Below are 27,145 nucleotides of genomic sequence, written 5' to 3' on the forward strand. Positions count from 1 at the left end.
CTCCATTTTTTAATTTATAGTTTATTCAAGATTATATCTCTATATCTATATCTCCATCGTATAAACTATATTGTATGCTGAATGGATAGTTTGCAAGTGGCCAACTAATCTATGAAGGTTCCTGTGGACTTTCAGGCTGTGGAATTCAGAATATTTCAATTCATGCTAGGGATAAGGCGCATATTATCTATGAGTGTTCTATAAATAAATCTGCCCATTGATGTAAGGAAACATCAGACAAAGTGAAAGCAACATGAAGGAGCTGCTGTGGCAGTGGCCGCCTCCTCTCTGGTTGCCTGGCAAACACAAGCAGCCTCCCTCTTACACTTCACTACCGGGTTAGAGAGAAGCGAGAGCAGGCAGCTCCCAACCCTCCTCCTCCCTCTGCTGCTCTCCATCCTTCCCCTCCCTCCCTCTGCCAGTGATTACTGTACAACTAGTACACACACACACACACACTACAACACAGCCCCTGGAGCAGTCAGCATGGAGATAAGCTAGCATACACAACTGACACTCACACAGACACACACACACACACAGTGCATGTGGGAACAGCAGGGCTCCTGCCAAAGGCTAGCGTACTTCTTCTTCTTATTGCTGCTTCCCCATCAGCAAAGTCTGGCCATTCATCAGCATCACAGCAAGGACCCCCTCCACAGCAGGAGCTCGTGTTCACCCCATCCCAGGCACCCTACTCACTATCTGCAATGTCCAAAAGCCTGAAACGGAAAAACCACTGGACAAACAAAGTCCACGAGTGTGTAATTGAGAGGGGCCAGGAAGGGGAGCTGGGCTTTGAGATCATAGGGGGAGCAGAGAGTGGCCAATTCCCTCACCTCGGAGAGGTAAAGCCTGGCAAGGTATCCTATCAGAGTGGCAAACTGGTGCCGGAGGAACTAGTCCTAGAGGTGAATGAGACCTCAGTGGCTGGACTTACTATCAGGGATGTACTGGCTGTCATCAAACACTGCAAGGACCCCATTAGAATAAAGTGTGTGAAACAAGGTAAGCTGCCTTTTTATTCTTATCCCCTTTGTACATGAACATGACTGGCTCATGCTTTATTCACTGTACAACACAAAGTGAAGTGCCATGCACACCCCCTACCCTGCATAAATTGTACAGTTGACATTGGTATTAATTGCACTTACTATGCAGATATCACCATACCTTATAAATATAGGGCAAAGTAGTTTAGTGGGTTGCTGCAGAGGGGTCTCCTGCAAACAATGTCAGATGCATCTTCTTTGATGGACACTATACATATCCACATATATAATGTATCCAGCCCTGCATTGCAGAACTTGCAGCACAGTGTACAGAAGGAAACAGAGCCTGCCAGGCTGCCGGTGAAACTGTTGCCAGAGTAACTTGTGTGTTTCAGCTGCACATAGAGCACCTAATAGAGGGGATTGCTTGGGGCAGGCAAGGAGGCTATTACCATGTGTGGGTTGGTGGCACTGAACTGCTGTATGCTGCAAGATTTGTTGTCCTGATCAGTGTGTGCAACGACATAGCACTGTGCCTAATAATGCCTGTTATTAACCCTAGGAAAAAGCTCTGTTGCACTGTTTGTGCAGAGTTTGTAAAATCTCTAGACAGTCCCAAATTGCTATTGAGTCTATACATTTCTCAGCAGCTTTAGAGAATCACTTGTAAAGCTTGGAGAGTATGCTCAGTAGAGCTTGACACTGCTAGTAAGAAATGTATCAACTATTATATCATATGCTAATGCTATAGAGTCTATGACCCCCTTTTTCTTAGATGCTCTAGGGTACATAGGAGTGTGCAAAAAATAAAAAGGAATGGTTTTATGTAAAAAACAACTGAACAGGGAAAAAAGTGTTTGGAAATTTAACATCCCCTTTAAATTGCTTGTTCTCAGTTTCATAACATGTGCCCAGTAGGTGTTCTTTTTCATTTTCACAATATATATTGCTGTGTATTTCTTTTTAAATATTGCAGTTCGCACGTTTGCAGCAACTCTGGTTCAGATTTGTAAAATGTAGCAATGGGTGCAAGATGCTGTCTTCTAAATGGCCTAATTCCTCCCTTTTCTAATGATTCTGGGCAGCTGCAAACTTTCAGATGTGACCTGTATAGTGACCATTAATGTTAGAGCACAAGAGGTGGCACTTGAAACCCAAGGTGGCAAATGACTAGCCTGGATTACTTGGAAACCTTGGAGGGACACAGTGAACGTTAATTGATATTCAACAATTATAGGAATATGTCTTCATGAAGAGCAACTATTCATGCATGAAATGTAAAAATTAACTTCCAAGTTTGTCAGTTTAAAGGGTATGGTCATATAATCACATGCACTATCCACAAACAACTACCAAACATGTACGTATTAGGGATTTGTATTAACAAGTGTGTTAAGCCATAGCCCTGTCTGAATTAAATAACTAAACCTTATGTAATACCAAGTGCTTTGCATTTAAGCAGGGTTACTGCATGTCAGGTTAATGACAGCTCGGATGCAATGAGAACAATCAGGTTATTTACAAGATCCAGGGCCCTTAGTAACAACAAAATGATCTCATGACACTGCTCACATCTCCACCAGGCCCCACTATTGACATGAAGTCATCTTTAAAAGTAACACTGGATACGTTTCTCCTAAAAATAATTGATAAGAGCTTACTGACAGCAGAAGGAAGGGAAGTACCTGAGAGGCATGTGCTATCATTTCTCCTCCCATCTAGGCCTGCTGAAGTGTATACCTATGTACACTAATCCCAGGCATATGTGTCTCAAATAATAAATATAAAAATGTAATAATAATAATAATAATAAAATATATATATATATATATATATATATATATATATATATATATATATATATATATATATATATATATATATATATATATATATATATATATATATATATATTTAATGCAACACTAGTTAAGTTCAAATACCTGTCATATGTGCCAGCTATGTACAGTTTAAATGACTTCCCCATTCCCAATATATAGTTTTCAGAACTCCCTTCAGGAAGATGCAGTTGACTGATATGAAACCAGAATGTAAAGATGTTATGTATGAACAGAGATGAACATACACTTCTTTCTTAGTGGTGTGATTCTGTTGCTGTACCTCAATACACGTACAAGTATATTCTGTTTTCTGCTGCTGTTAATTTACAATTTCTAGCAGTTGAACACCATTCTATCCTATGCGGTGTTAAATCTCAGCAGCGGCATCGAGTTCTAACACCCCTCAGAATCCTTTATCCAAATGCAAATGATTGGACTAAGATTAAAAAGAGAAGGTAGGATCAGTACTGCTTGGAAAAAAAATACTGATTGATAATAAAACTACCAGTATCATGTTATTCTCTTAACTGTTGTTGAATTATAATGTATTGCATTGTTCCACAGCCATTTGATGTAAGAGATGGTAGTAGGTGTTGTTAATAGCTGGAGGGCTGCTATCATAGTCATACCTGTTCCACACCACAGGATCACACACCTGACCCCACAGTTGGAAGCTTCAAGCTTCTGTGGGACATTGACCTTATCCTTCAATTATTTGATTAGTATCTGTTACTGGTCAGTTGATAGTAGCCTAGCCATAGTAACTCTAATGACAGACATATTAGGCTGCATATGTATAGATGACCACCTCAGTTTATCCTATAGCACAGGTTTCAAGCTGGTTACAAATGGATCCCATTGTTTCTGTATGGTCATCTGAAGATGAGTACCTGCAGAAGCATATAAAAGCAACAATGCCAGTTTGTATGCCTCCATCCTGTTAAGATGAATATAGACACATATCCACATATGTAATAAAAGATAGAAACTCTATCCAGGTGCTGTAACCCATAGCAACTATAAGATGTGTGCCTATAAACATGTGGCCAGCAAATGGTACCTGCTGATCAGGGTCAGACTGGCGTATCCAATGCCAGGAATATAACTAGTGGGACTTGGCCTGCATGGTCCCTTCTTTCTGGAGTGCATAGCATTAGCCATCTTTTTCAGGTTCTGCTTGTGGTCTCATTTATTCCCAGCAGCATTGTACGGTTGTTGTTGTTGTGTGTTTTTTTTTTTTTTTTTAAGAATGAGAAAATGTGTGAAATTCTTCATAAAGAAATATCTGATACAAGGGCCCTGGGGGAAGTTAGTTCATCAAAGAAAACCATGTGAGAAAGATTGGAAGGTTTTGGATACTGTGATGGGATCAGGGAAAGACAGATGACAAATGTAGTGGCATGGTTAGGCAGCAGGAGAATCCAAGCAGGCTGTTAATTATGTAGGGATGGGAGGGGGGGTGTCTCAGCGAGAATTTGCAAATTTGTAAAATCTGAGAGCAAGAGCTATTAAATACTGTAGGACTTAGAGATGCTCAAAACAATATGAGCTGTAAACTGCACAGGGATAGAGGGGTTTGGCCTGTTTAATACACACAATGTTTGTTGTGTTACTCTCTCTCTCTATATGTGTGCCCTGCATCACCTTGTGCTCACACACAACTTGTACCACCAAATGGAGCAAAATACAGCAAACAGGCACATTTTCACAACCAACCCATATTATAACACCCCACTATATAAACAACAAAGGTAGCCTGAATCTTGGTAATAAAACGTAACTTTTAATAATAAACATCAAATTAATAATATTAAGATGCAGTGTCTATCCAAATGTAGCAAATTGTAACAGTTCAGAATCTGCACTTTGATTACTGAGGTACCAGATTGAAACCCCAGAGAGAGTACATTTTAAAGGAGACATATAGCATGAATGAAAAAAAACCTAATTTTGTAGGCAATTATGAGTAATATATGGTGTTGCTTTTACATGGTGCTAAAAATTAATATTATCTTTAAAAATAGCCCCTTTATTAGAGCTCCCTATAGAGGTTCACTGGTCCCAGTCTCTGTTTCAAATGAGGGGTGGGTGTGTCCTAACAGTAGTATAGTAGGAGGGGGCAGCCAATCACAGCCCTGCTGCCAGACAAGCAAAGTCAGGCTTCAGTTCCTTATCAGGTCCTGCTAGCTGCCCTACAGTGCAGTGACCCGAGAGCCGCAGGCTCCCCTGCAAAGAGCAAGAAGTGGAAGAGAAGGAAGGGATTATGAGGGTTTTTGCAGAAATATACAATAAATCAGCCTGAACTCTTTTTTAAGCACATATAATAATTTGCGACACCGGTGCTCCTTACGTGACTCTCCCTTGTCAAGTTATTATATGAAACAAGCTGACATGAGATGAGAAAATGTGTAAGCTTCTCTGGGAAGAGCCCTCCAATCCTATGTTTAGTATTGTTTGTGAAATTATTTTAAGATCCATGTTTATGATTAAGGACTGTATAACTAGCTTGTGCTATATAAATAAATAATTAAATCTACAAATTTTTATTGCCTCCCGTCCGTTAACAGCAGGGGGCGTTGCTTTGGAAATCATAATATCAGCATCGATAAAATAACAAGAAGGACTAAAGGAAATAAAAAGTGCTCAGAAGAGCACACATTGATTTGTTTGGGAGTGTTTAGTTGCCCTTCAATTTACCCCAGCAACAAAATATAAGGATATTGGAAGCCACCTTACAGCCTGCTCATCAGAGCCATCACCCAGGCTTCCCCAATTTGAACCATTGCAGTCCACACTGCACTTTTTGTGTAACTTAGGTGCTTTAAAGAATGCTACTTGCACCTATAGACTCCCATTTCAGGCTCTGTACATCCACTGGGGTCAAACACCATCATTTAAGCAAATTGTAGACCTTACCCACTGCTTCCCTTCATTGAAGCCAATATATTGAAACCATATGTATGTGTGGAATAAAAGTCACTGATGTAGACTTTTGCTGTAAACTTTAATTAAAGTTTTCAGCATAGTTCTGCATCAGTGACTTTTATTCCACACCTATGCATACTCTCACTCTGTGGCTCTGGTCTCAGTTGTCCATAGCAATGCATGAGGAGGTAGGAAAGTTGAATTATTATTATTTGTGTATTTGAAAAACCATTAAATTAGCATAATACGCTTTCCACTGCAGCTTTCTTTAAGTTTATCAGCAAATTACATTTCACTAATGGAGTCAGCATTTCTAAAGAGTTCCAATGTTTTGCTTACAGTGCCTTTTTGCTGATGAACAACCCTCAGTATTTATCTTTTCTTGCAGAAAAATATTTTCTTTAGTGCTTGCAATTAGCCGAACTGTGATCATAACTGAACTAGTGCTGAAACGGTGAGTAGGTAGAAAATCTGGAAGTGATGCTGCAATTTACCAGTTATGAGACTGAAGCATTACAAACGAATGAGCTGAAAGCAGCATGCCACACAAGTTTGTAGGAGTGCTTGTATTACTCGTATGCAGTTACACATTGTACAGCTGTTTCCAGCACAGTTGGACATGACACATTGCCCCAAAAATCCAGACATTATATTTAAGGCAACTTGAATTAGCCAAACAGTTTCTAGGCATGATGTATCGATGTTCTATGTCCAAGACTTTTGTATTGTATAATTAACAGTTATAACTAACAATGCAAGAAGAGTAGTACAGGTCTGGGATCCTTTATCCAAAAACTTCTTTAAAAGCAAATAATTACATTTTTATAAATGATTTCCTTTTTCTCTGTTATATAAAACTGCACCTTGTTCTTGTTCCTAATTAAGCTGCATAAATCCATATTGGTGGCAAAATAATTCTATAGGGGTTATTTAGGGGCCGATTCACTAACTTCGAGTGAAGGATTCGAAGTTAAAAAACTTTGAATTTCAAAGTTTTTTTGGGCTACTTCGACCATCGAATGGGCTACTTCGACCTTCGACTACGACTATCGAAGGATTCAAAGTAAAAATCGTTTGACCATTCGATAGTCGAAGTACTGTCTCTTTAAAAAAAACTTCGACCTCCTAGTTCGCTATCTAAAAGCTACCGAAGTCAATGTTAGCCTATGGGGAAGGTCCCCATAGGCTTGGCTAACTTTTTTTGATCGAAGGATATTCCTTCAATCGTTGGAGTTAAATCCTTCGATCGAACTATCTGCGCTAAATCCTTCGACTTAGATATTCGAAGTCGAAGGATTTTAGTTCCTAGTCGAATATCGAGGGTTAATTAACCCTCGATATACGACCCTTAGTGAATCGGCCCCTTAATGTTTAAATTATTTTTATTGAAATATCGTATGGTGAGCCAAATTACAGAAAGCTTCCTTAAGCAGATAACTCCTGGTCTCAAGCATTCTGGATAATAGATCTCATACCTCTTAATGTAGGCCTAATATACAATTGCCCAGGAGCTAGAGCACAAAGGAGTGTAAAATCACCCCTCAGTGATCATTTACAAATGACAGAGCAGAATAGAATTTCAAAAGTCCACAGTCTGCAACCCCTCCATGTTTTTCACATTTTGCAGCATGTCCTGCTGTAAGCTCCTACAGGAGTAGATTCTTGCACTCCAGAGTGGACTAGTTCTGCCTGCATTGGGGGGGCAGGTAAGGGAAGGCACTTGGGCATAAGACGCATGTAAGCCCCGAATGCAGGAAGAATGCAACATGCTGCTTCCCAACCTGCGTTCGGTGCTTACATGCATCTGTGTGAGTACAGCCACATTGAAAAGAATTCAGTGCATTTACTCTCCCCTGCGACTGAACGCATGAAACCGGAACACGGGGGAGCGCAGCTAAAAACACTTTTTTTTGTTGTGGGAAAAGTTTATAATGTGTAGTCAACAGTACCAAAGCTCACCAACAGTGATGTGGGGGGGCTGGGTGCACATGACCCAGACTTACAGCTCAAGGAGGAAAACTACTCCAACAGGCAGGCTCTCACAAATTCCACGATCAGGAGATGTAAAGGAAAAGTAAATTGTATTTTAAACAAATGTACACATAGTAGTATTGTACATTTCATGCATAAATACATAATTATTGACATTTGTGACACAAGTTGGCTGGTGTCAGAGGTACCTCAATTATCAAGCTGGTACTATTCCGGAACCCCGAAATCCCGATTTTTCCGGAGTAGTGCCAGCTTGATATTTGAGGTATTTGTATGTGTTTCCCCTTTGCTGAGGGTTTGGAGCATGGACCCATTGTGGAAAGCGGTAAGCTTATCCATACAAAGCATGGACATTTGGAATATAAGGATAAGCTTACCGCTTTCCACAATGGGTCCGGGTGCTCATGCTCCAAACCCTCAGCAAAGGGGAAACACATACAAATACCTCAAATATCAAGCTGGTACTATTCCGGAACTCCGAAATCCCGATTTTCGGGGTTCCGGAATAGTGCCAGCTTGATATTTTAAGCTTATCCTTATATTCCAAATGTCCATGCTTTGTATGGTCATTAACTATATGGTGTCAGGTTTGGTGCGAATGCCTTAGCTAAAGATCCTCCCTCCAAATCATATCATTCTCATGTGCGTGTATGGACGCGTGCATCAAAACGTGCGCTGATGTAAATGTATGTGTGTCAGCACTCTCCATGCAACGAAACGGACGCGGGCATCTAAACTACCGCTAATGTGAGCGTGCGACGGGACACAGGCATCACTAGGTTTAGTGCCAAAACACCCTCCTTAAAAGGATGCTCAGGGAATAGTTCTGTGTTTGGTGATAAACTTTGCTCCTGTGAACTTGTATCCTGATAATTTGGTTATGGTTTGGACTTCTGCTTTCTACCTTGACTACACTTGAACTCTGCCTGCATTGATCCCTGCCTGCTTATTTGACTACTTTGTCTGCCTTGACTTGGCTGAACTACTATTCCACCTGAACTGTTAGTCACACTTCGGATTGGCTCACATCTCCTCACATATTGCCTCTAAGACAGGTGGAGCATGACAAAAGTGCAAAAAGGGAGCATAATACGCAATGTTTTTGCATTTCCCATCATGCCTTCCACTCTAGTTGAACTGCTCAAGCTCTGTTTCAGATGTAAAAGTTTGGGAGTTGCTACAGACACAGTAAGGGCATGTCTGGCCTATGCTAACCAACACTGTACTCTATATCTCATGCCTTTGCTATGAACAATTGCTAGTTGCTACTTTAATAAGTCAAGTCCAAGCTTGTGTTGCAGATACATATAAGTTTCAAGGTATTTTACAGAAATTTCACAAAGTTCCTGAAATCATTTGCAAAAAAGAGCTATGAAGTTCAAAATATCTATAGGTCAAAATGTAAAGTATATAGAATTAATAAAACCGTAGTTTGCATTTCCCTTCAAACTATTTTTTGCAATAGGTGCCCTTTTATGCAGAACTTTTATTTCAGCATTACCTTAAAGGGAACTATCTTTAAAAAATGTTTCCTCCCCACCTTTTATTTTCACCTTGAGGTGTAGGCCAATAGATACTGCACTCTGGTTAAGGAAACTATAGTATTTAGTCAAGAAACCCCCTCCCTCATATAATAACATTCTCTTGCAACATTGTTAAATAAGGATTACAGGGACCTTTTCTTCCTGAGCTTGCTGCTTCTGGCAGAGTGACATTGAATTAAGTGATATTTAATTGTGATACACACAGGGTCACCAATGTTCAGCTTGTTTATCTCAGCAATATAGCAACTACAAAATATTGGCGGGCATCCAGAATATTATAAATAGCTCACAAAAAATATCAAGTGCTCCTTTCTTAAAGGTACGTACAGCTTTGAAAAACAGCTTGTTTATATAAAGCTCAATTTATGTAGAACTATTCCAATATGTAGCATTACCTTAAAGGGCACCTACCATAGAAAAAAAAGTTTCTCCAACAGAGGTGGGAGCTGAAAAAGCCTGCACTACGGTTATGGGAAATAATAGGGGGAAGGTCCCCATAGGCTTTCTAGCCAATTTGGGATCGAAGGAAAATCATTCGATTCGAAGGATTTAATCGTTCAAAAAAATGCGTTAAATCCTTCGACTTCGATATTCGAAGTAGAAGGATTTTACTTTGACGGTCGAATATCGAGGGTTAATTAACCCTCGATATTCGACCAATAGTAAATGTGCCCCTGGAAGTCAATTAGAATATTAAATGCTAATCTGACTGCATATATTGTTACTGTACAGCATTAACTGAAGAGACAGTGTAAACTGCTGATCAATTAGCAAGCCTTTCAAACAGAGGACCAAAGTAGTTTTAGGCTTTAATAGGAACATAATATGAGAAATTTGATAGGAAAAGGAGCCTTTTGATCTTGGCTTGTTTCTTAATCATTTAGTTACTGATGAATAATCAGTGGAGCTCAGTGCAAAAGCTTTTCATGTAATGTAAAGGAAGAATAAAAACATTTTATGTTGATGTGTTAAAATGCAGAATTCTAATGAAGACCTAGTTGTAAATGCTTACAGTATTTGTTGTCACACAGACATTATACGTGATTCACTGTATTTGTTCATGTGTCTCCGTGTGCTGCTTTATAACTCTCCCAGGCAGGTTTTATTCTGTTGTCAATGATAAAATCCTCAGTATGACTGTTGTGAACATTTTAAGTACAGGAAATGTGTTGGTATACTTATTGGTATAATTGTCATAATCTGTTCAATAATTTAAAAACATTATTTACTTTTTAGCACTGGAAAAAAGGTTTTTAATATTCCCAAGGCAACTCCAGCTAAACTGAAAGCTAGATCACAGCAACCATTAGGATAGATTACAAAAAGATCCATAGAATCATGTTCTGTTTCAGCATACTGTAAATGTCAAACATAATTAATTGCTTGTCTTTTTTCATTATCAGGCTAGCCTTAGATCGCCGCAGTCTGTTAAATACCAACATCTATTACCCAATACTATATTGTTATCAGGCCCAGGCCAGCCCCCCTCCCCTGATCTGCTAGGCCCCCCAAAAAAAACTGCATTGGACTTCGCGAATGCGCATTTGTGCCGGTGTTTGCAATTGTGTGCTGCCAGGGGGACAAGCATTTGCGCATGCATGCAGGGGGGGCACGGAGGTTTGGAACCCAGTGGGCCCCCCGATGTCCAGTCCGACTCTGATTGTTACTGTATTGTAGCATTTAAAATTGTATTGTAAATACAAATTGTAAATTAGGAAGCTTACCTAAATGGCATAGCCTATACTCAGGGACGCTTTAACTTACCAGTGGAACAAGGGCAAAGATCTCACAGGACATACCTCCCAACTGTCCTGTTTTTAGAGAGACAGTCCCTCTTTTGACAGCTCAACCTGCAGTCCCTCATTTGTACTGAAAAGGCCCCTTTTTTTCTGCACTGAACAGCCAGAAAAAGAAACAAAGTTTCTAACTTAATTGGCTTTTGGCAGAGAGCCCAGAACAGCCACAACAAAAGAAAAGATACATTTGTAACAATTCAATCTAGATACGCAAATAAGTAATCTTAACAATATAAGATAACAGGTCCCTTGGGAAAAGTTAGACTCACAGCTTAAAAGGAAATTCATCTTCATTAGCAAAACTGTAATAACTGAAAAAAAACACAAATATGTTCAAAGTTTTATAACCTGCGAAATGAACATGGTAATTAGGGGGGGTGGCCACAAAAACGGGCGTGGTCAAAAAAATTGCCACGCTACGCGCAGCAACTTTTTTGTCCCTCTTTTTATTTTCAAAATGTTGGGAGGTATGCAGGAGCCCCTGTAGCCACCAAAGAAATTAGTGATATGTCATCTAATAATATAAGTATTGAAGCATGGGTGACTCAGGAGGAAATTCAACATGTAAAGGTAAATAAAGGTCGAAGGGCAGATATTCATCCCAGGGTACTACAGAGAAGCGCAGCAGTGTCCTCCTGGGCCATCTTCTTTCCATATCCTCAGAAGATGGTGCAGAAGGACCCCGCTGAGCTGATCTGCTGAGTTTGTGCCAGCACATTTTTACTGTATGCTTAACAGATCTTGTCAGACTAATTGAATTGCTTTTCATGAGGAGGTGAGCAGGGACCTAGACTCTGAGATGTCAGTGGATATGATCTACTTAAAGGACCAGTAACATCAAAAAATGAAACTGTTTTAAAGTAGTAAAAATATAATGCAGTGTTGTCCTGTACTAGTAAAACTGCTGTGTTTGCATCAGAAACACTACTATTGTGTATATTAAATACGCTGCTGTGTAGCAATGGGGCAGCCATTTAAATGATCAAGTTACACAGCAGATAGCAGATAAGCTCTTTTGAACATAATGGTTTTATCTGTTATCCACTATTTAACCTGTGCCATATAGCCTTTTTTCAATTTCCGCCATTGCTACTCAGCATCTTGTTGATATGAACTATAGTAGTGTTTCTACAGTGTTTTTATTTTTACAACAACTGGAGTACAACCAGTTATCTTATCTTCAATTAGCAGTTTAAGAACAATAAGAACAAAATAGTAAAATATTCTTTAGCATGATATTATGCTTTTAAAAGGCTGGTATTCTTTGAACTTGTACTGTACTTTGTACTTGTGTGTTTACATAGTGCTCACAAATTACACATTAAAGGAATTGTTCAGTGTAAAAATAAAAACTGGGTAAATAGATAGGCTGTGCAAAATAAAAGTGTTTCTAATATAGTTAGTTAGCCAAAAATGTAATGTATAAAGGCTGGAGTGAACAGATGTCTAATAAAACAACCAGAATCCAACTTCCTGCTTTTCAGCTCTATAACTCTGAGCTAGTCAGCGACTTGAAGGGGGGCCACATGGTACATTTCTGTTCAGTGAGTTTGTAATTGATCCTCAGTATTCAGCTCAGATTCAAAAGCATGTGGCCCCCCCTCAAGTCTGTGATTGGTTACTGCCTGGTAACCAGGTTAACCAGTCAGTGTAAACCAAGAGAGCTGAAAAGCAGGAAGTAGTGTTCTGACTGACATGTTATACATCAAATCACTCCAGCCTTTATACATTACATTTTTGGCTAACTAAATATATTAGAAACATTTTTTATTTTGCACAGCCTATCTATTTACCCAGTTTTTATTTTTACACTAAATAATTCCTTTAAGGGCAGGGGCACACGGGTAGATTCGGGGAGATTTAATCACCTCTTTTGCGGGGCGACAATCTCCCCAAACTGCCTTCCCCCTGTCTTCCGCCTGCTATAATGAGAAAACACCAGCGCCAATGTACTCGCGGTGTGTCCTAAACAGACTTCAAAATCTACAAAGGCATTTATGCAGAGGGAGAAGTACAATATTCTGGAATCTATGGGATGATTTGAAGCAGGCTGGCCATGCTCGGCAGCCATCAAATTTAACTGAACTGGAGAGATTTTGTATGGACAAATGGTCAAAAATACCGCCATCCAGAATCCGGACACTTATCAAAGGCTATAGGAGGCATCTAGAGGCTGTTACATTTGCAAAAGGAGGCTCAACTAAGTATTGATGTATTATTTCTGTTGTGGTGCCCAAATGTATTCACCTGTCTAATTTTGTTATGATGCATATTGCATATTTTTTGTTAATCCAATAAACGTTATGTCACTGCTGAAATACTACTGTTTCCATAAGGCATGTTATATATTAAAAGGAAGTTGCTACTTTGAAAGCTCAGCCAATGATAAACAAAACTCCAAAGAATTAAGAGGGGTTCTCACACTTTTTCATATGACTGTATGTGATGGGGACTTTAAAATGTAAGTAGCAATGGTTGGTTTGGAGCATTGCAACTCTGCATTTTGTGAGCAAGATATAAGCCTTATTTATGTGGAATACGGTTGCAAATGATATTTACTGAGTGAATGCAAATACAGATTAAGTAAACCTTTAACTCTGTTCCTCTTCTGTTTCGATCATTGTTTTTCCCATTCTGTCTCCAACTATGATACAAAGGATTATATATTCATATATAACTACAAGTTGTTCACAAGTGTCTCTTGTGATATGGGGTAAAAAAACACAAAGCAAAAAAAATATTGTACGTTTATTGTAAGCAAAGATCCATCATTTCACAGCATATTGATAACACTGCCTAGGTCAGTCTACCTAACAATATTTGCCACAATGACATAAAAATGGAAACACTCCTTAAACTCACCAGTATTTGCAAAATTGAAAATAAGAAATGGAACATCTGCTGTGCTGTTCAACAGTTTTTCTGTTTTATATTTCTGGAACTCGTGATATTTCAGCAAACAAGTAAATTATATGACAGAACCGACACAATCCAGTCCATAGTTGTAATGGTGGAAACTGAAACAGTATGGCAAATAAAAATCCGATTTCAGTGTTAGTCAAACCCAAAAGTGCCTCAACTACAACTCACAGATATACTTTCACCAGTTAAGCTTTACAGTGTAGCAATGTGCATAAAGTAGTGCTATCCATGTAGTGATCCATATGAAACATGTTTAAGGGTTTCACTGAAGTAGAATGATGATTTCATTAGAAAACACTGGCTAACCAAGGAGTTTGATAGACATTTTGGGTTATCATCCATATTTGGCACTGAGTATATGTCTAGAAAGCAGTTGTTGTCGTCCTATTGTTCAAAGCCAAGAGTAAAGAATGGTGAAAAACTGTAAAATAGCAACTGGTATCCTAATGCACTCATAACTGTGTGTGTGTATTATTACAGTGTAATAGATATTTGTTCCTTGATGTTATATTAACCTTGGTTAAAGGTAATTAGGGTCATTTTATAGATACTTATACCAGACCTGCCCTATAGATGATGTAGATATAGCAATTATTATTATTGGCCTACTGAATAAAGCAAAATTAAAACTCTGTACATTGTAGCAGATACGTTCTCGCTGGCATGTCCTCTCTCCTCTCTCTCTCATATATCCTTTCCCCCCTTCCCTCAAATCAGAATAACTACAGGTAGTTTTAATAAAAATATCACTTGGTGCTGAATTTTATGAACATTACTCGTAAATGGTTTTTACTTTTAAATGATTTTTATTTCCAGGTGTCACTGGCCCTTTACATTCTTTAAGGTAAAATATGGTCTGTTTATAAAGATTTATCTTTAATTTATGTTACCCTTAAGGCTTTAGCCAGATGGGTGACTTTATCACTGTATTTATTTGCCACGTGAAATTTGTTCAAAACACTTGGAAGATAAAAATTCAGTGCAGCGATAGTGTGTCCTTGGGAAAATACTCTGTTTCAAATCTATGTTGTTGGCCATAGGCCAGACCAAACTACATACTGAGTTAGACTGCACCCTGATAATACTGTATAGCTTTTCAAATGGTGTCTAGCTTGTGTCATTTAGGAACTGGCCTAAACAACAATAATATACGAGTGCTAAGTCTCTCTCTCTTTCTCTTGTATATCTAGATCTACACCTTACAGTAGAATAGTGCAGGAGATTTTAATTTGTTAATTTAAATTTGTATTCTCTGAGCTAATTTTAGGTATTTTAACTTTAAATACTGCATTTTTAAGTAGACTAAACAGGACACGCCTACTCAAAATTGCCTTGTGTGCCTTAGCCGCAGTAACAAACGTATGTTGCTACAGTATATTATCCTTAAAAATTTAGACATAGGATGTGATAGAGAACGGATCAAAACATAAACCACATCATATAATTACATTGTACAGTTTTTACAGAAGAGGCAGGATTACTAGGATACTATGCTATAAATAAACATCTTGTATTTCTTATTGTATAAAACATAGTGCCAATTGTCTAAGGAAGTTCATCCGAATGCTTAGACCACACTAAGGTAGCTAAATAGAGATATACAGTATTCATTACTAGCACAAAGGTAAAGTATTGTTAATCATCACCAAATGCAAATTTTGTTACAGAGAGAACATCAGTGGCGGAACAACCTGGGAGCGCAATCACACCAGGGCCTGCACCCCCTCAGGCCCGGCGGCGGTTCACGCATATGCGAAAATCCGCCAAAAAAAGATGATTATTACACTGCTAGTTTTATTTATACACTTGTTTAAGGATGCTTGCTTTTTTGGTTGCAAAATAACTTTGATTTTAAGATATACACATGCAGTGGCACAAACCAAAAAATGTGCAATGTCTTTTTTGGAGGTGAAATACATGCACAGAAAAACAATGTTTGTATTGTGCATATTTTCATTTCAACTCTTCCTACTGTCCCAGGTTGCTCAAAATGTCCCATCTCCTTCTAGGTTCTGATACAATTTAGAACCATTAATAGTAGTAGTATAGTAGCATATACCATATAATACCAGTAGAATTCTGGCCCTGAAAATGCTTCTAGTGTTTAAAACTGACGAACTGGTCTGAAGAATTTCAGGTGATTTATTATTATCTTTATGTTACAGCTTAAAATTGTTTAATATAGTTAAATTGCAATAGAACTATAATAAGCTTGCCAATATTTTTTATCTATGTATGTCATGTATACTGGTAGTTTAACCCAATTCTTAGCGCAGGTCAGACACACAATATTATATTCGAATTCTGCCAACTAGGAAGTTTATACTATAAGGAAGTATATGGCCAGCTAGACTGGATGAAATAATATATTCATATTTTAATATTTTCATTAAGCAATAAAGAAAAACCTAAAAATGAAGGTACAGATGTGGGATCTATTATCTGGAAACCCATTACACATAAAGCTACAAAATACAGGAATATCTGTGTCTGTGAATAGACAATAAAGCTCCAGAACATTTCTTTTTACAAATGCATTAAATATTGCCTACAATACAATGGAATGACAGATAAGCAGCATAAAAGTAGTAGAAAAAAAACAGAACAACAATCATTCCATAATGCAGGAGGTGTGCACAAGAGACAGTAATCAGGAGATTTGGAAATCATTCTTCATGTAGAGGAGTGATGAAGAGAGAAAGTGGTAATATTACTTAAGCTTTCACAGCAAGTACAGATGCAATAGTTGTTGAGTAAAGAGGCTTTTCAATATGTTTTATTTTTACTGCAGTAAATAAATCATTTATATATATATATGTGTATATATGTGTATATATGTGTATATATGTGTATATATATATATATATATATATATATATATATATATATATATATATATATATAAAAATATATATATATATATATAAATATATAAAAAAAAGAAAAATCTAAATTAAGACAAACGTTTCAAGGGCCGTCTGCCCCCTTCGTCAGTGATGCATCACTGACAAAGGGGGCAGACGGCCCTTGAAACGTTTTGTATAAATATTTGGAGGTACCTCAGCGTACACCGCATTGAGTTGTTGAGTGCAACTTTTTTTCTTCTTTGGTCTTATGGTACATTCTCTACTTGGAGTAAGGTTTGTAATCTGTTCATTAATGATTTAGGGGAGGGTGATGTAAGTAGTGTATCAGTGTTTGCAGATGACACAAAACTATCCAGCCCAACTAATTCCATCCAGGATGCAGCATCCTTGCAACAGGATCTTGACAAACTGGCAATCTGGGCAGCTAAGTGGCAAATGAGATTCAATGTTGATAAATGTAAAGTCATGCATCTGGGATGTAAAAATATCCAAGCCACTTATACCCTTAATGGGACTGCACTAGGAAAATCCATTATGGAAAAGGACCTTGGAGTCCTTGTAGATAATAAACTTGGCTGTAGTAAGCAATGCCAGTCAGCAGCATCAAGGGCAAATAAGGTCTTGAACTGTATTAAAAGGGGAATAGAGTCAAGGGAGGAGGGGGTCATTCTTCCACTGTATAGAGCACTTGTAAGGCCCCATCTAGAATATGCCGTACAGTTTTGGTCTCCATCACTCAGGACATTATTGTATTAGAGAGGGTACAGAGAAGGGCAACTAAGCTGATAAAAGGTATGGAAAATCTTAGCTATGAGGAAAGACTGGCCAAATTGGGGATGTTCACGCTGGAGAAGAGGCGCTTAAGGGGTTATATGATAACTATGTATAAATATATAAGGGGATCATATAATAATCTCTCTAATGCTTTATTTACCAGTAGGTCTTTCCAGCTGACACAAGGTCACCCATTCCGATTAGAAGAAAAGAGGTTCCACCTAAATATTCAGAAGGGATTTTTTACAGTGAGAGCTGTGAAGATGTGGAATTCTCTCCCTGAATCAGTTGTACAGGCTGATACATTAGATAGCTTTAAGAAGGGGTTGGATGGTGTTTAGCAAGTGAGGGAATACAGGGTTATGGGAGATAGCTCATAGTACAAGTTGATCCAGGGACTGCCATTTTGGAGTCAGGAAGGAATTTTTTCCCCCTCTGAGGCAAATTGGAGAGGCTTCAAATGGTTTTTTTTGCCTTCCTCTGGATCAACTGGCAGGCAGGTTAAAAAAAACAAACTAAAAGGTTGAACTTGATGGACGTGTGTCTTTTTTTCAATCTTACTTACTATGTAGTGGATACAAGTGTAAAACTCTATATGAAGAGAATTACCATAATAGCATAAGCAGAGCGTAAATATAGCAGATGCATAAAGAATAAATGGCCTTAGGCATCAGTATAGCAGTATATGAGCTGATTTTACCTGTGTGGTGCACATTATACATTTATACATGTAAAAGTTCTCAAAATTGGATATCATTCATCTGTGGCATTAATTATTATTATTATTATTAATCTGTGGATTATTAAAGCAGAATTAAAACTTAATAAAGAATTTTGATAAAATGCAACACCTTATGTTTTGGCATTCGGCAAGAAGATCTGTGTTCTAATTTACAGCACACAATCTGACTTCTGCCAGTTACCTGAGCTTAGAGAATCACAAGTTGCAGTATATATTCAATGAAAAGGTTAAAATTCAAGTCTGATAAGTACTTTCACAGTATATAGTAGCAGAGAAATCAGTGCATCATACATCAGAATTGATTAATAACTATTAAACGACATCACTGCTGATGGCAGATATTTGGGTCATATGAAGTGCCGTTGACACACCAAAGATGGCTTACAATATCAGAAGGTGAGAAGGTAGTATTAAATACGTTAAAGGCCGAGATTACAGCAGAACCCATATTTTACGTACCCACATAGTAGGTTTTTCTGCATATGTTGTATGCATATGTTGTTTGTCCTGCACATGTAAGTTGCTTTTGTTCCTTTTTGTCCCTGCATTTTATGTTTTCCTGAATTTTATGTAGACTTTTTGTAGTCCCTTGAAAAATGTAAAAGCGAGGTTCCACTATATAACTTTTTTAGGATAGCTGAATCTCTGGGCTGATGCAGGATATTCAAATACAACATTTCTAGACATTTTTTTTTAACCTTAATATTCTTTTAAAGTAAATGATTAATTTAAAAAGGTAAAAATATAATGTGAAAATATTTCATTGCATTTTACAATATTGGTGTCCTTTAGCCCTGTCTTAGAAGAATAGGAACAATACTGGTGTTATTTATTTATTTGGCAAACATGCTGGATCCCAACACACCATGAACACCTTTCGCTTGCTTTGCAAATACAGAAAATGACACTTGATTTTTTTCTGTAGCAAACTCTGTGATTATACCATTAATGAAAGGACTTCATGTTCCCAAGAAATACAAAGTGATTATTCAGTGTTTAGAAGTGTGAGCATGTTGTGTAAAATCAGTTTTTATTGATGCTCAGTCAGTCACTTGTGTTGTACTTTGCTTCTATATTTATGGATTGTTGTGATGGAATCCTTGTTGTGCAGGCAACTTCATGTTTTCAAGCTGTTACCCTGCAATCAAGACAGTGCTACACATTTTGCCAAGAGTAAAGCTGGCCATAGATGCAAAGATCCGATCGTACGAATCAAATGATCGGACTTCCCTATCTCCTGACCTGCCACTAACCATTCAGATCAAATAAAGTAGTAAAAGAACAGATCAGCCAATATTCTGCCCCTGACAGCAATCGTACGAAAGTTATGGCCGACAAAGCTAGTGACAGTCTCCCTCTGAAAATCAGACGATCGGCAATACACGCAGAGATATCGGCAGCCGACAGAAATCTTTTAACCTGGCCGATCGACCAAACAACTGATCTCCATGGGACGAAAAATGTCGGGACTCTCCACATACGGTCCGAAAATCATACGAATCCTCAATTCGTTCGACAGGATCTTTGCGTCTATGGCCAGCTAAAGGATTTATAATCTGTCAAACTATGTGTAGTCTCACAAATCAAACAATTTAGTGCCATCCATTCTGATAAAAGTTTCATCATGCCTTTGCTCTAAATTATATGATTACAGGTTACTTTTTGATCTATGATTTTATAGCCCATCTGTGGGTGCTCTGCCAACCTTAGGCTGTGGGCAACTCCCAGCGGTGTGTAATGACCCTTTAAGCACCTTATCCTCAGGTGGGTCCTGGCTTGTCTTTTGGTACACAGACCAACCCACTTGGAATTAACAGAAGTCCAGAGGGTGTTTCAAACCCAAGGAACTTCTTTTGAACAAGATAGTCAGTTTAGCTGTATCACAGTGGTCAAATAGTACATTCTTCAAGCAAATTCAGTTCAGTGAGCAGAAAACCTTCATACTTTGAGATAGATTCAGATTGGTCCCATTTAAGAGGGTATTATAATCTGCCTTGGTGATTCTTCCCAAGTACTAGGGATCCCATGGGGTATCTTGCTATTTGGCACTTTCCCTACTCCTGAGCTCACCCACATGTATCCCTGTCTGGTGGCTTGCCACTACAATGATGGTAACTACTCTTCTTGCTGGAGGGAGTAACTGCCACTAACATTAACTCCTAGAGCGACCATGACACAAGACTTCTAACTAGAAGTGTCCACAATTCTGGGCCTGACACCAGCCAGCTCAGACCTAGTCCTGTACCCACCTCCTCACAATGTGGGATCGAAGAAAATGCCCTGAGTTTACTAAACTCCAATTTTTTCAGGTCAGAGTTTTAAAGGGGAAAAACACCATTTTTTTGTAGAAAAAAAACTGCCGAGTTCATATAGAAGTCAATGGCAGATTTCTGTTTACATTTGGAAATAATCCTGATTTGGGTTTCATACAATTATCCGATTAATTCATGGTTTCGGGCAATAATACAAAATGTCTTGAGTTTTTAGGCATCAAATCCAAAACAATTGCATGATTTGGATTTTCCTGCACTAGATATTTTCAAGTTAATTTATTGATAAATATGGTAAAAATGTACACGGGAGTTTTGATTAAGTGCTTTTAAAAAATAGTGAGAACTATTTGGATACAACCCCCTAAGTGTCCAAATTATGGGAGAACTTGCCTGAGAACATTTCTAACCCTCAGGGTCTCTACACTTTGATGGATGTGTAGCAAAGTCAAAGAACAGAACACAGAAAAGCCTAAATTGAGTACTGTGTCAAAACACAGTAAACTTAGGTTACTAGCTGGGAAAACAAGGTAAAAACTCTCATGAGTTATGGCAAGGCTGTCCAACTGGATGTCTGATGTGAACCAACATATTTTTTCAGAACCCTGCACAATTCTATGAATAGAATTTAGCATGATATTTTTGTGTGAACATTACAGTTTTTCGTACCTTATAATATACAGTACAATAATTGTGAGAATCCAGTTTCACCAGCTGGGAGCTCAGCTAACACTATTTGCTTAGGGGAATAACAAAAATATAGATATGATATTGGACCCTTCGTTAATCTATATAATTCATGCATTCAATACATACAGTCAACTTGTAACTTCAAACAGTGACTGGACTGCTATATAAAACATGCAATAAAAATTATTAAAAATCTACTGAAAAAACATACTGAAAAAAACTATTCATTACAGACAATCGACAATGTATCGACTTTACTGACACTGGGTTTAAACCTCCCTTTGAGGTCCAAAATTCATTCATACATTTTACAGTTTAAGGTTTTTTTTCTTTTAACTTTCATTCTATTTTGATCTTTGTCATGATTCTGGTAGACCTGACATACCAGTGATATTACACTTTATAAAATATAAGATTGCTTTTCAATCTTATATTTGAGGGCATTGCAAAGATATGCAATATCTTTACATTTAAGAAAAATCTGTTATAAAAGCCACACGTTGTCTTATACAAGTGTCAGCTATGCTTTTTTAATTTTATATTCAGTAGGTATCCTCAATATACAAACCCATGAACAGAAATACATATATTTTCTCTTTTAAAGGGCACCTGATTGACTAGCCTGAGTTAACCAGTAGTATGAGGTTTTGTTGCCCACATTGTGACAATTAGTTCTGGGTAAAACTATTTAAAGGAAAAGGACCCCCCTAAAGTTAAAAGACACATCCACCCCCCCCCAGCTGCTTCCTCCCTATATAGTATTCTACTAGAAAATGAGTCCCTGGCAGCAACACTGATCTACCTATACAGAGTAGAGCACAGAGCCGGATTAAGACTAAATAAGCCATAGCCAGGGTATAACTACTTTGCAGCATTGGGGACAGCATTCACCTCAGTTCCAGTCAGGCTTAGTTTACCAGATTTTCGGAGTGAAAATCAGGGAGAAGGGCAAGAATGCAAGGTTGCAATTTCATTTATAAATACCCCCAGAATTCATAGCAAGATAGCAAAGAGGCAATCCGAAGCATAATACCCCCAGAACTCATAGCAGGTTGGCACAGTGGCAATTCCATTTATAAATACCCCCAGAACTCATAGGAGGATGACACAGAGATTATTTCATGTATAAATACCCCCAGAACTCTCAGGAGGAGTCTGGATCCTCTTCTTTCTTTTCAGTTATTTATGGAACTTTCCAGTGCATGCACAGTTGCCACTACTTCTGACTGGCTCCAACTGCACATGTGCCAAAAGCTCTGCTGCGCCACTTGCCCTGCCTAGGGCCTTATTTAGTCTTAATCCGGCTCTGTGCTGTACTCTGTATAAATAGGTCAGTGTTGCTACCAGGGACACTTATTCTAGTAGAACACTATGCAGGCAGGAAGGGGGACCAGTGGATGGTGGCGGATGGGGGCATTTAACTTTAGGGGCGTTTTGTTCTCTTTTAAGATAGCCAGTGAGAATAGTGCAAAGGGGACTACTAATAATGTTTTTACATAGTTTTAAATTGGTGGCCCACCTTTCAGTTAACTTGCAGTATGTTATAGAATGGCCAATTCTAAGCAACTTTTCAATTGATCTTCATTATTTATTTTTTATAGTTTTTTTTTAACTATTTGCATTTTTCTTCTGACTCTTTCCAACTTTCAAAGGGGGTCACTGACACCATCTGAAAACATGCTGTGTAAGGCTACAAATGTATTGTAACTTGTATCCAATGAAAACAGCAGCACACCGGTATTATTAAAAAAGGTGAAAAACTTTACTTAAAATGCCTTAGGCAACGTTTTGGGATACACAGGCCCTTTGTCAAGCCATTGACAATTGTATTGTTATTGTTACTTTTTTTACACATCTTTCTATTCAGGCCACTCCTATTCATATTCCAGACTCTTATTGAAATCAGTGCATAGTTGCTAGGGTAATTTGGACCCTAGCAACTACATTACTGAAATTGCCTTGAGAGCTGCTGAATAAAAAGCTAAGTAACTCAAAACCACAAATAAAAAGAAATGAAACCCTATTGCGAATTTTCTCAGAATATCAATCTGTACATCATACTAAGGGGCAGATTTATCAAGGGTCGAATTTCGAAGTAATGGGATTCGAATTAAAAATGACCAAATGAAATTTATCAAAGTTTTTTTTTGTCCGAATAGGTCTCTTTTTGATCAAATAGGTCCGTTTTCAATTGAATTTGAATCGTACAAACCGAAGTAAAAACACATTTTTCCAAATAAAACTTAGATTTTTCTAAGTCCACCAATTGACTCCAAATAGGTTCTAGGAGGTCCCCCATAGGCTAAAACAGCAATTCGGCAGGTTTTAGATGGTGAATGGTCGAAAAATCAAATTGAATTTGGACTATTCCCTAGTCGAAGTACACATAAATTAGCTCGAAATTCTAATTTTTTTTTTATTTCGGATTTTCACTTCGACCTTTGATAAATCTGCCCCTAAAAGTTAACTCAAAGGTGAACAACCCCTTTAAACCTGCAATATGGGTTTTATGAAACTGGTCTTGATCAAGTAAACCAATATAAGGTTTATTATGGGCTTTTATGAGATATATAATTTATATAGTTTACATATGGGTGTAATAGAACCCAAGAATTCTATAGCTATAACAATTGGTATTTGAAGGGGACTTGTCACCCTAAGAAATAATTCTAAATCCTATTTTATCATGTTAGTCAAACTTTACTCACAATATATAAAATATTTGTATCTTGTTTGCTTCAGTCTGGGAATTCATAATTATAGCAAGCAGGCAGGTGCCATTTTGTGGACATTGTTATTAAGACAAGCCTTGCATCATCCCATTATCTGTTTTGTGCACCAGAATGGGGGACCTGATGTCTAGAGAGTGGGGAATACGGGGAGTGCTGAATGGAAAGTGAAAGTAATTGCCTGCCCCGCCGCTATTCCTAAGGCATAGAGAATGGGCAGGGAATATATGATTGACATATATGACAACTTCTCCTTTAATGTTTTCATTGATGTTGCTTATAGATAATACTTGGAAAGGTTTGATACAGGTCCTGGGTTTTAAGCCAAATACGTAAACCTAGAAGAACAGTATAGTTTTGTATGGGACTTTTACTTGAGTAAAGAATAATTAATCATAAAATCTGTTTCTTGGCAAAAACAAATAGATTGAATTCAAATACATTTATCTTTAAGGTCAATGCTATCAATTTCAATTTACAAGATACACTAGTGGGTAAAATGTAACTACATATGCTGTAGTGCCTGCTTGGTTCAGTGAGCGAAATTTAGAAAGTGTCACTCTGAAGATAAAATAGCCTCTCTCCGAATATACTGTCAGGGATTTGATGGGATGCACTACTGAAGCTTTCACTGTTTTTCTTTCTCTGTGCTTTGACTCTAAACTCCTCTGGGCTATTCTTTATTAATCTAAAGAAATCACAGCTTCTGGCTGTTTTACACTGTTTGAATTGTTAAATAAGTGTGAATATTAGTTCTCCCAAGGATACATGAGACAGGAGGCTTGATTGCTTGCCATGCTGAATACCTACCCTGTATGTTACACTGGTGACATTGATGTAGGAATTCTCCAAGGATGCTGCACTCTTATTGTCTTGAGTCTGACATAATTCAGAAACTACTTCTGAGTGACTGCTGGTAGTAATTATGTTACAAAACATGAACATAATATTTTGCAAGCATATATTATCTTGCAGTGAACTACATAGTAATGGACCAACTGTAAGTCATTTGGCTTGTGAAGGATGTTGGCATGTGACCATTAATGCTGACAGTTTAGGTCAGGAGTGCCCATACTTTGCTAATGCGCGGTCTACTTTTAGTGATGATGTCCCATCAAGATGTACATCCATAAAATAATTGTTAGCATTCTGTAACATGAAAATTTTACTTAAATATTGATTCATGAGAAAATGTATATTGTTATATTTAACAAACCACTATTTCTTATGTCACCTTAACATAATAAATATCTGAATGAAAAGAATGAAACAGAAAGGTGATATAGTCAAGCTGTTTGTTGACAGTGTCTTGAAATCTACTAATCACCAGCTAAAGGTCTACTGGTAGATCCCAATCTACCTTTTGGACACCCCTGGTTTAGATGAACTGCTGATTATATTAAGGGATATTTAGGGAAGGCCGCAAATGTTCCAATATTCAAATTAAGAATGTTGGAAGGCGTGGATATATATTTTATGATTAATTTCCCGCAAAATTCGGTAGACGGCAAAGAATTTGCAAACCATGACTTTTGCCACCGGCATCAATTCACGCATGCCTATTTTGTCCAATTGCATTAAAGTCAATGAGCGTGCATTACATTGTCGACAGTATCTGAATTTTCACTGCAGTTTTTCACGTGGAAAATTGCTCCTGTCGAATAAATTCGCCCATCAGTATTTATGATCATTGAAGTCATTACATTAACTTCAATTTTAATACTGTATTATGATAAAATATTGGATTTTATTGTATTTTGACTGTTTGGCTGTTTTTAGTAAGCAATGTATTGGTATTTCACATTTAATTTTTCTCTGCTGAGTAATATTAATTAATAAGTTATTGTATGAGTGTTATATTTTTGAGGTGTGGGTGGATAACAAAGCACCAAATATAATCACTGCAAATCAAAACTCCCCATGGATGGAGCAAAACCAAAATTCAATGAAGTCAATAGGAGTTTTTTGCTTCTTTTTATCATGCAAAATGCATTGGTCAGTGGACGTTTTTCTCTGCGTTTTTACTCACTTTAAATTCATTGGGCGTTTTTTTCTCAAGTATTTTCTCATGCCAAATGTATTGTCACTGGAAGTTTTTTCCTCACATCAAAAGCATTGAAGTGAACAAACATTTATTTGTGGTGGACATTTTAGCTGTGTAACGAACATACCTGGTGGTCTAGGGGGGGGACGACAGGGACGCCTGTCGCCCCCTCGGCGTGGACGCCTGCCTCGACGAGCGGCTCTGTAGGCCGCAGGCGCCGGCATCCTAGGGCGCGTGCGGCGCGCTCTGGATTTTCTTAAAGGCGCAGGCGCGCTGACGTAGTGACGTCAGCGCGCAAGGGCGCGAAATTCAAATGCTATTTAAAGGAGTTTTACTTTATGCATTGCCCGTGATAGGATTTCTTTCCTGGTGCTTTCTGAGCTTTTGCTGTATTCTGAATCTGTTTGATCCCTGTTTTGACCCCTGCCTGGCTATTTTGACTATTCTGAATTCTGGATCCTGACCTTGCCTGCTTACGACTACTCTACTGTTTAACCCTTCGATTTATCACCCGGTTTTGACCCTTTTGCCTGTTTGACGATTCTTGTTATCTGCCTGCCTCGACCCAGCCTGTCTGACGATTCTGTTGCCTGTTCCATTTGTACCGTGACCTTCGGCCCAAAAGACTCTGCTACCTGCCGTGCCCCTCTGCTAGCCAGAACATCTTGCCTTGTACCCCTCGTTAAGTCCAGGTGGCACCCAAGTAAGCTGAGGGCTCCTCCCGAAGCCCAACGGTGGTCACACTACTGGTGAAGCCGAGCCGAGACCAGGGTACTTGGCACCTGTTCTGGTATTGGGTGCCGGCCGTGACATTATCACGGGCCATGGAGGACGAAAGTCACGACGAAGCTGCTGCTGCTCCTCCAACTACCACCGAAGTGCTTCTTACTACACTGTAACAGCGCTTGGAGGATCATGAACAGAAGCAAAATTACCTCCTACAGGGTTTTCACAATCTAACCCGACAACTGGAGGGTACGCAAGCTCCGCAGCAGCAGTCTGTTCCGGTTCCAACAC

General features: G+C 38.3%; 1 protein-coding gene across 7 annotated transcripts in view; it reads left to right on the plus strand.

Annotated features, from left to right (window-relative positions):
- Positions 1–363: 363 nt before the first annotated feature.
- Positions 364–27,145, plus strand: part of magi2.S (membrane associated guanylate kinase, WW and PDZ domain containing 2 S homeolog) — a 375,483-nt gene continuing 348,701 nt past the window's right edge. For 3 of the 7 annotated variants that reach the window (XM_018255755.2, XM_018255757.2, XM_018255756.2), the window contains exon 1: positions 366–1,008. In XM_018255755.2, the coding sequence (XP_018111244.1) occupies positions 711–1,008 (298 nt within the window). In that variant the 5' untranslated portion in view covers positions 366–710. Of the gene's footprint in view, positions 1,009–27,145 lie in introns of all 7 variants that reach the window. The other 4 variants (XM_041588488.1, XM_018255760.2, XM_041588487.1 and 1 more) reach the window with 3 other exon arrangements.

This window comes from Xenopus laevis, chromosome 3S, assembly GCF_017654675.1.
Source record: "Xenopus laevis strain J_2021 chromosome 3S, Xenopus_laevis_v10.1, whole genome shotgun sequence".
Taxonomy (NCBI): domain Eukaryota; kingdom Metazoa; phylum Chordata; class Amphibia; order Anura; family Pipidae; genus Xenopus; species Xenopus laevis.